Raw genomic sequence first — 14302 nt, 5'->3', positions numbered from 1 at the left:
ATGTAACAGTTGGAAGTTTTGAAGGAAAGACAGCAGGTTTTTCCAGATGGATGAGCTGAAAAAATCTGAATCGTCTTTGTCCTGGACACCCCTGCAGTAAGAACAGGAAACTCTCGGTGGCTGCATTTGTACAAGATGCTTGTGAGATTGCACTTGGAGTATTATGGACAGTTTTAGTTGCCCTGTTTCCGGAAATTGGAATGATTGCAGAGAAGATTTATGTGGACTTGATGACCTGAGATAGGCCTGGTTTGGACTTTATTCCTTGGAATGTAGGAGATCGAGGGCAGACCTTGTAGACGTATGGAACATCATGAGAGGAATAGCTACTGTAGGGTGAACATAGGTACATTGACTTTTTCCCAGGGAGGGGGAACTAAAACTAAAAGCCATTAGACATAGGAGCAAAATTAGGCCATTCAGTCCCACGGGCCTCCTCTGCCATTCCATCATGGATGAATTATTATCCCTCTCAACCCCATTCTTCTGCTTTCTTTTCATAATCTTTAATGCCCTTACTATCAACCTCCGCTTTAAATATACCCAATGACTTGATCTCTACAGCCATCTACAGACACTTTACGTACAATCAATCAATGTATATAAGCTATCTATTTATATTTATTGTGATCTTTTTATTATTGTATTCTTTATCTTATTGTGTATTTTGGGCTGCCTTGGATCCAGAGTAACAATTATTTCATTCTCCTTTGCACTTGTGTACTGGAAATGACATTGAACAATCTTGAATCTTGATTGTCCTTGTATTCTGAGGCTACGTCCTCTGGTCCTTGACTCCACTACTATAGGAAACATCTTCTCCACATTCACTCTATATAGGCCTTCCACTATTCAACAGGTTCCAACAAGATGCCCCTTTATTCCTTTAAATTCCAAGGAGTAGAGGCCCAGAGCAATCAAATGCTCCTCATACCTTAACCCTTTCATTCTCGGGATCATTCTCGTGAACCTCCTCTGAACCCTCTCCAATGCCAGCACATCCTTTCTTAGATAAGAGGCCCAAAACTGCTTACAATACTCCAAATGTGGTTTGAGCCTTCGCATTATAATAATAGTGCCCTTTCTGACAAGGGTTTTAAAGGACACAGGTTTATGGTAAGAGGTGAAAGATCTAAAAGGGACCCATACGACAACCTCTTTCTGCAGTTGGTGTGTATTTGGAATGAGTGCCAGAGGAAATGGTTGAGACAATAATTGAATAAGTAAGTGAGAGGCATAAAAAGAGTGGGCAGCCAGCACCTTTCTCCTCGGACAGCAATGGCCAATACCAGCAGCGTCCTTTTAAGGTGAGTGGAGGACAGTTTAGCAGAGATGTCAGATGTAGGTTTTTTTACACAGAATGGTAAGTGCCTGAACAGCCTGTTGGGTGGTGGTAGAGGCTGATACAACGGTGACATTTAAGAGACTCTTAAATAGGACCATCGATATAGAAAATATGGAACGCTATAGACTGCATAGGAGAGTGTGGAGTAGGTTTATATAGGTTGGTACAACATCATGAGTCATAGAGCTTATACAATGCAGTTCAAGTTCAAGTTTAATTGGCATTCAACCATACAGTACCTGAATGCCCATGAATACAGCCAAACAAAACAGCATTATTCCGGGATCAAGGAGCAAAACACAGTACCAACAGTCATGCATAACACGAGGCACACATATCAATATAAGATAACAGTAAAATACAGTCAGATAAAAAATATATAGGGAAAGACCCTGAATCCATGAATGTTGCAGCAGTCTGCAGTCAAACACAATCCAGCTTGTCTTATTGCTGAGTGAAAACTGGGGGTCAGCGCTGACTCCAGTCGAGCGCCCAACTCTGACACCTCCCCCTAGGTGGTTGCAGAAGGTGACACTCCAGCTTGAGGCCTAGTCTTCGCTACAACCGAGACCACACAACTCCCCCACTATTCCCCAATAAACCAATGAATTGAACGCAGCATTCCACACCACCAATGACCAATAGGGTCTTGTGAGCACAAGAAAAGCAACTAAGACCATCACAGCAACACCTCTCTATCAGGGGCAGCATCACGGTCCGTACCATGTCCAGCCCCTTCAGTTTCTCCACCAATGAGTAACTCACTAATGGGGTAGACAGTATTACTTTAAGTTCTTAATGTCCAGCAGGGTATTGCAATTGTAAAAAATTCATTTAAAGAAGGCAGTAACACCTTTGGTTGACACTGTAGATGCTGCTGCAACCAAGCGCACTGCCATTTTACTGGAAGGTAAGCTGAGACATATAACTGAGATGGGTAAGAAGAAGTCTTCTGTGATATGTTAGCAATCCACAGTTCACCTGAGAGGAGAACACTTCCCTCAAGTTCCCACACACCAAAGGATAATAGGAAAAATCTAAATAATGGCATATGGATTCAAAACCTCAATTCAATAGCATTTAAAATAGTTGGCTGTTAAAGATTATAAAGATTAGCTTTATTTGTCACATGTACATTGAATCATGGAGTAAAATGTTCGTTGTAGTCACTGTTTTGCAATGTGCTGGTGGCAACCAGAGCACCTGGAGGAAACCATGGGGAGAAAGTACAACAATCCATTCAGGATGGTTTCTGACTTGGAGAGGAACTCACATGTATTGGTGTACTTTTGTCCTTGTCCTTCCAAGTGGTTGATCTTGGGTTTGGAAAGTGTTGAGAAAGAAAGCCTGGCATTTTGTTACAGTGCATCTTGTAATATGGTGCACTCATTGAAGCCTGAGTACTCAGACGCTGGTGGAATGGCTCCTTTAAGACGATGTATTGTTGGCAAACAAAAAAGCTGCTTGGTCATGAATAGCATTGAACAGTCATCTGACCAAAGATTGGCCCGTGTAATAGCACAAAACTGTACTTGCTCCTGTTAACTTTCAGATCTCAGCAATCCCAGGGTTTACATCAACCTCAGCAATTGCCTGCAGCTAAAACCTGCCATTATTTCCATCTAGTGCCATTTATTCAATTTTCAAGAAACAGGAATAAAATCTCTCAGTGCCTTTAGTAAAAGAAGACTGGATACATTTATAGCCAACAAAGTTCTTATATTCTTGATGATGACTAGAATATACACTTTACAGGTTAAGACAGAATGTAAGAGTAATGAGATCTTGCTGGGACAGTACAGCTCATTAGCAGTACTATTGCTGAACCCTGTGTGGACCTGGCTACTGTAGAGAGTTGGGGATACAGGAAAGCGGGTTCAGAGGAAGATTACTAGAAGTTATATAAAACTGGCGAATTTTAACTGCAGGGAAATGTTGGTTAATCTGATGTCAGTTTCTTTGTAAATGAGAAATTGGCTGATTATTTATTGAGGCATGTCAAATAATGAGAGATCGAGATGGAATGAAAAGGGAAAACTGTGTTCCCTTATCCAGAGGTCAGTAACCAAGGAGAGCAGAGATTTACAGTAATCATTAGAAGGAACTGAGATGAAGTTAAGCATTTTTTTTTTGTTCAGGGGTTCGTGTGTCACTGGCTGAAAGGATAGTGGATGCAGAAGCCCTCTGCTCATCCTTGCTATAAAGGAAGAGATGGAAATTAGGATTAAGCTGGATAGCCTAGGTCAGCAGCAGTGGTCTGAATTCCCCATTTTAGTAGCTTCCTGCATGTTGCTCACTTGGTTTCTTTCAATCAGTCAAAAACTGGTGCCCAGTTCTTCCAATCTGATGTATCAGCAGTGGCTCTCTCTCTCTCTCTCTCTCTCTCTCTCTCTCTCTCTCCACATCTCTCAGACTTACTCTGTCCTCTCTCGCCACCTCTTCCTCTCATTCTCTCTCACTCTCCCTCCCTCTCTCTCCCCCCGACACTCCTCCTAACCACAACTCCCAAACTTTGAATCACATTGCTCACATTAAATACCTGCTATGTGCACACCTCGCTGGACCAGAAACATAGAAAATAGATGCAGGAGTAGGCCTTTTGGCCCTTCGAGCCTGCACCACCATTCAGTACGATCATGGCTGATCATCTAACTCAGAACCCTGTACCAGCCTTCCCTCCATACCCCCTGATCCCTTTAGCCACAAGGGCCATATCTAACTCCCTCTTAAATATAGCCAATGAACTGGCCTCAACTGTTTCCTGTGGCAGAGAATTCCACAGATCACCACTCTCTGTGTGAAGAAGTTTTTCCTAATCTCCGTCCTAAAAGGCTTCCCCTTTATCCTCAAACTGTGACCCCTCGTTCTGGACTTCCCCAACATCGGGAACAATCCTCCTGCATCTAGCCTGTCCAATCCCTTTAGAATTTTATACGTTTCAATCAGATCCCCCCTCAATCTTCCAAATTCCAGAGAGTATAAGCCTAGTCGATCCAGTCTTTCATCATATGAAAGTCCTGCCGTCCCAGGAACCAATCTGGTGAACCTTCTCTGTACCCCCTCTATGGCAAGAATGTCTTTCCTGAGATTAGGGGACCAAAACTGCACACAAGACTCCAGGTGTGGTCTCACCAAGGCCTTGTACAACTGCAGTAGTACCTCCCTGCTCCTGTACTCGAATCCTCTTGCTATGAATACCAGCATACCATTCGCCTTTTTCACCGCCTGCTGTACCTGCATGCCCACTTTCAATGACTGGTGTACAATGACACCCAGGTCTCGTTGCACCTCCCCTTTTCCTAATCGGCCACCATTCAGATAATAATCTGTTTTCCTGTTCTTGCCACCAAAGTGGATAACCTCACATTTATCCACATTAAATTGCATCTGCCATGAATTTGCCCACTCACCTAACCTATCCAAGTCACCCTGCATCCTCTTAGCATCCTCCTCACAGCTAACACTGCCGCCCAGCTTTGTGTCATCCACAAACTTGGAGATGCTGCATTTAATTCCATCGTCTAAGTCATTAATATATATTGTAAACAACTGGGGTCCCAGCACTGAGCCTTGCGGTACCCCACTAGTCACTGCCTGCCATTCTGAAAAGGTCCCGTTTATTCCCACTCTTTGCTTCCTGTCTGCTAACCAATTCTCTATCCACATCAATACCTTACCCCCAATACCGTGTGCTTTAAGTTTGCACACTAATCTCCTGTGTGGGACCTTGTCAAAAGCCTTTTGAAAATCCAAATATACCACATCCACTGGTTCTCCCCTATCCACTCTACTAGTTACATCCTCAAAAAATTCTATGAGATTCGTCAGACATGATTTTCCTTTCACAAATCCATGCTGACTTTGTCCGATGATTTCACCGCTTCCCAAATGTGCTGTTATCACATCTTTGATAACTGACTCTGGCATTTTCCCCACCACTGATGTCAGGCTCACCGGTCTATAATTCCCCAGTTTCTCTCTCCCTCCTTTTTTAAAAAGCGGGGTTACATTAGCCACCCTCCAATCCTCAGGAACTAATCCAGGATCTAAAGAGTTTTGAAAAATTATCACTAATGCATCCACTATTTCTTGGGCTACTTCCTTAAGCACTCTGGGATGCAGACCATCTGGCCCTGGGGATTTATCTGCCTTCAATCCCTTCAATTTACCTAACACCACTTCCCTACTAACATGTATTTCCCTCAGTTCCTCCATCTCACTAGACCCTCGGTCCCCTACTATTTCCGGAAGATTATTTATGTCCTCCTTAGTGAAGACAGAACCAAAGTAGTTATTCAATTGGTCAGCCATGTCCTTGTTCCCCATGATCAATTCACCTATTTTTGACTGTAAGGGACCTACATTTGTCTTAACCAATCTTTTTCTTTTCACATGATCTATAAAAGCTTTTACAGTCAGTTTTTATGTTCCCTACCAGCTTTCTCCCATAATCTTTTTTCCCTTTCCTAATTAAGCCCTTTGTCCTCCTCTGCTGGACTCTGAATTTCTCCCAGTCCTCAGGTGTGTCGCTTTTTCTGGCTAATTTGTATGTTTCTTCTTTGGAGTTGATACTATCCGTAATTTCCCTTGTCAGCCACGGGTGCACTACCTTCCCTGGTTTATTCTTTTGCCAAACTGGGATGAACAATTGTTGTAGTTCATCCATGCAACCTTTAAATGCTTGCCATTGCATATCCACCGTCAATCCTTTAAGTGTCATTTGCCAGTCTATCTTAGCTAATTCACATTTCATACCTTCAAAGTTACCCTTCTTTAAGTTCAGAACCTTTGTTTCTGATTTAACTATGTCACTCTCCATCTTAATGAAGAATTCCACCATATTATGGTCACTCTTACCCAAGGGGCCTCTCACGACAAGATTGCTAATTAACCTTCCTCATTGCTCAATACCCAGTCCAGAATGTCCTGCTCTCTAGTTGGTTCCTTGACATGTTGGTTCAGAAAACTATCCCACATACAATCCAAGAAATCCTCATCCTCAGCACCCTTACCAATTTGGTTCACCCAATCTACATGTAGATTGAAGTCACCCATTATAACTGCTGTTCCTTTATTGCACACATTTCTAATTTCCTGTTTAATACCATCTCCGACCTCACTACTACTGTTAGGTGGCCTGTACACAACTCCCACCAGCGTCTTCTGCCCCTTAGTGTTACGCAGCTCTACCCATATCGATTCCACATCCTCCCGGCTAATGTCCTTCCTTTCTATTGCGTTAATCTCTTCTTTAACCAGCAATGCCACCCCACCTCCTTTTCTTTCATGTCTATCCCTCCTGAATATTGAATGTCCCTGAATGTTGAGCTCCCATCCTCGGTCACCCTGGAGCCATGTCTCTGTGATCCCAACTATATCATATTCATTAATAACTATCTGCACATTCAATTCATCCACCTTGTTACGAATGCTTTTACGAATGCAGAAGGAAAATTGGGATGCTGTAAGGCAAGTGGCAGGCAAGATGTGATGTTAGAGAACTGTTGATGTCTGAGGAAATGCAAATGATTTAAAAGTCACAATGCATGGCCAGGGGAAGTCAGACAAGCAGTTCGCCGCTTGGCACTTTTGAGAGGAATCTGTCACTCAACCTTGCCAATCACTGCAGACAATTAATCTTTTCATCTTTTATTTTATTGAGATACAGTGCAGAATGGACCTTTCTGGCCCTTTGAGCCACACTACCCAACAACCCTAGCCTAATCACAGGACAATTTACAATGACCAATTAGCCTACTAACCGGTATGCCTTTTGGACTGTGGGAGGAAACTGGAGCACCCGGAGGAAACCCACACGGTCATAGGGATAACGAGCAAGCCCCTTACAGGTAGTAGGTATTGAACCTGGGTCTCTGGTACTGTACAGCATTGTGCTAACCACTATGCGATCATTCTACCACTTGCTTGGGTCACTGTTCAAATTGTGGAGCACTGGGGAACAGCTCTCCTACGGCTTTGTACAGAAGGGGAGAGAAAATCTCGCTTCTTTGTGCTGGTTGCCTGAACCTAATTGTAAGCAAAATGCAGAAAATGCTGGAGCAACTCAGCAAGTCAGGCAACATTATGGATGGGAATAAACAGTTGCCTGAAGCCCTTCCTTTCCAATCCTGATGAAATCTACAGAAATCCCTTGTGCTTATGAAATTAATTGTTTTGTTTTGATATTTCAGATGCGAAGAGCTTGGCAGAAATGCTGATTAGGTAAGATCTCTCGAATGTGGCAGACTGAACTGTTCCGATGTAGGACATCCGCAATCCAACCAATACACGGAGCAGTTTCACCCCAAGGCTGTTCAATTCAGCCCTCTGCACCATCACACCTCACCTAGACCCTCTGCTCCCAGTCTCTCCAAATTCCAGTCTCCACTCCTGGTCACTGGCCACCCTGACTCTCCACACTGTCATGCCTCACACTGACCATCACACCTTACCCAGGCCCTCTGCTCCCAGTTTCTCGACACTCTAGGTCACTGGCTACCCTGACTTTCCATACTCTGACCCTCCACATGGTCATGCCCCACCCTGACTGTGTGCTCTCAATACAGAGTCATAGAAAAGTAAAGCACAAAAACAGGCAGTCCTGCCCACCTAGTCCGTGCCGAGTGATTTAAACTGCCTACTCCCATCAACCTGCACGGGGACCATAGCTCTCCATACTCCTACCATCCATGTACCTATCCGCACTTCCTTTCAATGTTGAAATCAAGCTTGCATGTGTCACTTTTGCTGGCAGCTCGTTCCACATTCTCACAACCCTCGGAGTGAAGAGATTTCCCCTCATGTTCCCCTTAAACTTTTCACCTTTCACCCTTAACCTATGACCTCTGGTTGTAGTCCCACCCAACCTTAGTAGTAAAAGCCTGCTTGTATTTACCTTATCTATATCCCTCATAATTTTTGTATAATTCACCCAAATCTACATTCCAAGGAATACAGTCCTAACTTATTCAATCTTTCCATAGAACTCATGTCCTCCAGACCTGACAACATCCTTGTAAATTTTCTCTGTACTCTTTCAATATTATTTATAACTTTTCTGTAAGTAGACAACCAAAGCTGCACACAGTACTCCAAATTAGGCCTCACCAATGTCTTACACAAATTCAACATAACATCCCATCTCCTGTACTCAGTACTTTGACTTATGAAGGCCAATGTGCCAAAAGCTTTCTTTGCAACCCTATCTCCCAGGGACGCCACTTTCAATGAATTATGGACCTGTATTCCCAGATCTCTTTGTTCTATTACACTCCTCAGTGCCTTACTGCTCACTGTGTAAGACCTACCCTGTCCGGTCCTTCCATCTCACACTTAAATTCCATCTGCCATTTTTCAGCACATTGTTCCAGCTGGTCCAGATCCCTCTGCAAGCTTCGATAGTTTTCCTTGCTATCCACTACACCCCCAATCTTATGACCATCCGCAAATTTGCTGATCCCATTAACCACAGTATCATTCAGATAGATGACGAACAACAACACTCCTGGAACACTGATTGCTGCGGCACACCACAAGAGACAAGCCTCCAGTTAGAGAGGCAACTATCTGCTATCACTCTCTGGCTTCTCCACCAAAGCCAATATTTAATCCAATTGACTACCTCATCTGGAACGCCAAACAACTGCACTTTCTTGATCAACCGCCCATGCGGGATCTTGTCAAATGCCTTACATCCACTGCTTTGCCTTCATCAGCTTTCTTGGTAACTTCCTCAAATAACTCTATAAGATTGGTTAGACATGACTTACCATGTACAAAGCCATGCTGACTATTCCTAAGCAGTCCCTGTCTATCCAAATGCATACATATCTGGTCCCATAGAATACCTTCTAATAACTTTCCCCCTACTGATTTCAGGCTCACTGGCCTATAGTTTCCTGGTTTACTCTTAGAGCCCTTCTTAAACAACAAAACAACATTACCTATCCTCCAATCCTCCGGTACCCAATCCGTGGTGAAAGATGTTTTAAATCTCTCTGCTAGGGTCCCTGTAATATCTGCACTTTCCTCCCACAGGGTCTGATGGAACACCTTGTCTGGCCCTGGGGATTCATCCACCCTAATTTGCCTCAAGACAGGAAACACCTCCTCCTCTGTAATCTGTGCGGGGTCCATGAAGTTGATGCTGCTTTGCCTCACTTCTGTACACTCTGTCCATCTCCTGAGTAAATACAGATGCAAAAAATCCATTTCCGATCTCCCCCATCTCTTTTGGCTCCACACATGGATTACCATTCTGACCTTCCAGAGGACCAATTTTGTCCCTTGCAATCCTTCTGCTCTTAACAAATCTGTGGAATCCCTTGGGATTCTCCTTCACCTTGTCTGCTATGGCAACTTTGTGCCTTCCTGTACCCCGCCTGATTTCTTTCTTAAGTGTTTTTCCTGCATATCTTATACTCCTCATTTGTTCCTACCGGCCTATACCTGCTATGCACCTCCTCCTTTTTCTTAACCGGGGTCTCAATATCTATTGAAAACCAAGGTTCCCTAAACCTGTTATCGTTGTCTTATATTATGACAGGAACATACAAACTCTGTACTCTCAAAATTTTACTGTTAAAGGCCTCCCACTTACCAAGTACACCTTTGCCAGAAAACAGCCTGTCCCAATCCACACTTGCCAAATCTTTTCTGATATCATCAAAATTGGCCTTTCTCCAATTTAGAATCTCAACCTGAGTACCAGACCTATCCTTTTCCATAACTACCTTGAAACTAATGGCATTATAATCACGAGATGCAAAGTGTTTCTCTACACAAACTTCTGTCACCTGCCCTGTCTCATTCCCTAATAAGAGATCTAGTATTGCACTCTCTCTAGTTGGAACTTCTATGTACTGATTAAGGAAGCTCTCCTGAGCACATTTGACAAACTCTTTCCCAACCAGCCCTTTTACAGAATGGGATTCCTAGTCAATATGTGGAAAGTTAAAATCACCTACTATAACAACCCTGTGTTTCTTTCAACAATCTGCGATCTCCCTGCAAATTTGCTCCTCCAAATCCCGTGGACTGTAGAGTGGTCTGTAATATAATCCCATTAACATGCACATACCTTTCTTATTCTTCAGTTCTACCCATAAGGCCTCAATAGACAGGCTCTCCAGTCTGTCCTAACTGAGCACTGCCATGACATTTTCTCTGATTGGTAATACCAATCCTATAACTTTAATCCCTCCCGCTCTATCACATCTAAGACAATGGAATCCCAAAACATTGAGCTACCAGTCCTGTCCCTCCTGCAACCAAGTCACACAAATGGCTACAATGTAATAATTCCACTTGCTGATCCATGCCTTTCCTATGATACTCCTTGCATTGAACTGTATGCAGTTCAGGACATCAGTCCCACCATGCTCAACCTTTTAATTCCTGACTTTGTATGTAGGCTTAACAACATCTCTCTCCCATCTGTTCTGGTGTTCTGGTTCCCATCCCCCTGCAACTCTAGTTTCAACCCCACCATGCAGCACTAGCAAACTTTCCCACTGGGATATTAGTCTCCCTCCAGATCAGTAGAAAACCGTTCCTTCTGTACAAGTCCCACCTTCCCTGGAAGAGAGGCCAATGATCCAAAAGTCTGAAACCCACCTTCCTACACCAACTCCATAGACAAATGTTAAACTGTATAATCTTCCCATTTCTGGCCTCACTAGCACATGGCATGGGTAGCAACCCTGAGATGAAAACCCTGAAGGTCCTGCCCTTTAGCTTAACACCTAATTCCCTGAACTCAGTTTGCAGAACCTTGTCACTCTTCCTACCCATGTCATTGGTCCTGTCTATCAACTCTCAGCATACCAAGTGATCAGGAGTGTATCCATTTCCAGCTACAACTTCTTAATACAGTGAAACAATCTACCTACAGCCTCTGCCTCTCTTCACCAAAGCCTCGATGAGTCAAAGCCTTAACAACCCACTCACACAATGGCCGCTCTGCTTAAACCTAACATATTGCCAAGTGCCTAATGGTACACAATCCAATGTCTTTTCGGGAACTGTGGCGCAAAAAAATGTGCTGACTAGCATGCTCGCTTCTTTTAAACTCTCTCTCCCTCTACACAACCTGGTCTTTCTTGGGGATATTGGCATATAGAAAGTGCCGACTGCTCCTACTGACTAAACTCTCTATCCATATACATAATCCTGTGTCTCCGCGGGAACTGTAGTGTGCAATATGTACGAACTGTCTCTGCTTCTCTTAAAATCCTCTCCCTCTACACAATCCAGTGTCTCCTCGGAAATTTTGCGCAAACGGTGCTGACTGCCCCGCTTGCATTTTTTAAAAACTCACTGTCTCCCTCTACCCAATCTGGTGTCTCATCTAGACTGTGCCACGCAAAATGTGCCGACTACTCCCGCTCGCTTCTTTTAACCTATCTCTCCCTCTACGCAACCCGATGCCTCCTCGGGACAATGGCGCGTAATAAGTGCCGGCTGCTCCTAGACGCTTCTTTTAAGGTACTCTCTATTCCTTTACGTAGTCTGGTGTGTCCTTGGGACTGTGGTGCGCAAAGGTGCTGGCCGCTAACTTCTTTTAAACTCTCTCCCCCATCTATAAAATCCGATGTCTCCTTGGGACTGTGGTGCGCAAAATATGCCGACTGCCTCCGCTTGCTTCTTTTAAACTCTCGCTCCCTCCACACAATCCAGTACCGTTTGCCCCCACTCTCTTCTTTTAAAGTCTCTGTCCCCCTACGCAATCCGATGTCTCCTGGAAACTGTGGTGAGTAAAATGTGCCGACCGCCTCCACTTGCTTCTTTTAAACTCACTGTCCCTCTACGCAGCCTGCTGTCTACTCGGTATTGTGGTGTGCAAAAAAAATGCCAATTGCCTGCACTTGCTTCTTTTAATGTCTCTGTCTCTCTGCACAATCCTACGTCTCATGGGAATTGTGGTGCGCAAAAAGTGCCAACTGCAACCACTTGCTTCTTTTAAATTCACTCTCCCTCTACGCAATCTGATATCTCCTTGGGAATTGTGTGCGAAAAGTGCCAACTGCAACCACTCGCTTCTTTTAAACTTTTTCTCTCCATCTATCTATCTCTGCGCAATTCAGTGTCTCCTTGGGAACTGTGGAGCACAAAAAGTGCCAACTGCAACCACTCGCTTCTTTTAAACAGTCTCCCCTCTACGCAATCAGGTGTCTCCTCGCGGCTGTAGTGCAAAAACAAGTGCCGACTGTCCCGACTCGCCTATTTGAAACCCTCCCTTCTTCTGCGCAACCCGGTATATCCTCGGGAACTGTGGCACGTAAGATCTGCCAACTGTCCCCGCACACTTCCTTTAAATTGTCCCTCCGTATACTCAATCTTGTGTCTCCTCGGAGAACCGTGGCATGCAAAATATGCTTACTGCCCCCGCTCGCTTGCTTTAACCTCTCCGTCCATCTACGTAAACCGGTGTCTCTTGATACTGTGGCGTGCAAAAATTGCTGACCGCCACTGCTGGCTTCTTGTAGCTCTTTCCCTCTACGCAAACCAGTGTCTGCTCGGGACTGCGGTGCGCAAAATGAGCCGATTGCTCCTGTTCACTTCTCTCAAACTCTCCCTCACTCCCACTGCAATCCGATGACTCGTCGGGACTGTGGTGTGCAAAAGAAAGTGCCAACTGCCCCCGCTCACTTCTTTTAAACTCCCTCTCCCTCTGTGAAATCAAACAAGTCCTCAGAAAATCTTGTCGTGCAAACTGTGCCAACTGCTCCCACTCACTCCTTTTAAACTTTCTCCCTTGACACAATCCGGTGTCTCCTCGGGACTAAACTGTGCCAGCTGCCGCTTCTTTTAAACTCTCCGTCCCTCTACGCATTTCGGTGTCTCTTCGGGACAGTGTCGCACAAGAAGTGCCAACTGCCCCCTCCCCCCACTAGCTTCTTTTAAACCCTTTCTCCCTCTGCGCAATCTGGTGCCACCTAGGGACTGCAGTACGAAAAAAAAAAGTACCGACTGCTCCCATTTGCTTCTTTGAAGGTCTCCCCTCCTTTACGCAATCCGATATCTCCACGGGACAGTGGCGCGGAAAATGTGCCGACTGCCTCCGCTCGCTTCTTTTAAACGTTTTCACTCTCTGCAATTTGATGTCTCCTCGGGACTGTGGTGCGCAAAAACTGCTGACTGCCCCGCTCGCTTCTTTTAAATTCTTTCTCCCTCTACTCAATCTAGTGTATTCTCAGGACTAGATTGGGGCTACCTATCCCCAATCGCTTCATTTAAACTTTCCCTCCCTTTACGCAGTTCGTGTGGCTCCTTGGGACAGTGTCGCGCAAGAAATGCCAACTGCCTCCGCTCGCTTCTTTTAACCTCCCCACTATGAAATCCAATGTCCTCGGAAAATATGCCGTGTAAACTGCCAGTTGCTCCTACTCGCTTCTTATAAACTTTTGCCCTCTACACAGTCCGGTGTCTCTTCTGGACTGTAGCACAAACAATGCCAGCTGTACCAGCTCGCTTCTTTTAAACACTCCGTACCTCTATGCAATTCGGTGTCTCCTCGGGACTATAGCACAAAATTTGCTGACTGTCCCCACTCATTTCTTTTAAACTTTCCCACCCCTTATGCAATTCGGTGTCTCTTTGGGGCAGTATCGGGCAAGAGATGCCAACTGCCTCCGCTCACTTCTTTTAAACTATTTCTCCCTCTACGCAATCCAGTGTATTCTCTAGACTATAGCGCAAAAAGTGCCGACTGTCCAGACTCGCTTCTTTTAAACACTCCATCCCTCTATGCAATTCGGTGTCACCTCGAGACAGTGTCGCGCAAGGGGTGCCAACTGACCCTACTCGCTTTTTTAAAAACTATGCAGTCTCGTGTTTTCTCAGGACTAGAGCACAAAAAGTGCCAACTGCTCCCGCACATTATATTGTCTCTCCCTCTACGCAATCTGGTGTCTCCTCAGGGACTATCGTTTGCAAAATGTGCCGACTGCCTCCATT

At 44.7% G+C, this 14302-nt stretch overlaps 1 protein-coding gene across 1 annotated transcript in view; it reads left to right on the top strand.

Annotated features, from left to right (window-relative positions):
- dscaml1 (Down syndrome cell adhesion molecule like 1) overlaps window positions 1-14302 on the top strand; it is a 781005-nt gene that overhangs the window by 733276 nt on the left and 33427 nt on the right. The window contains exon 28 of the mRNA XM_072283885.1: window positions 7537-7567. Coding sequence (XP_072139986.1) covers window positions 7537-7567 — 31 coding nt within the window. The remainder of the gene's footprint in view (window positions 1-7536; window positions 7568-14302) is intronic.

This window comes from Mobula birostris, chromosome 20 (assembly GCF_030028105.1).
Source record: "Mobula birostris isolate sMobBir1 chromosome 20, sMobBir1.hap1, whole genome shotgun sequence".
In the NCBI taxonomy this organism is placed as follows: domain Eukaryota; kingdom Metazoa; phylum Chordata; class Chondrichthyes; order Myliobatiformes; family Myliobatidae; genus Mobula; species Mobula birostris.
The sequence above is the reverse complement of the archived record's forward strand: the minus strand, read 5'-3'. Positions and strand labels throughout refer to the sequence as shown.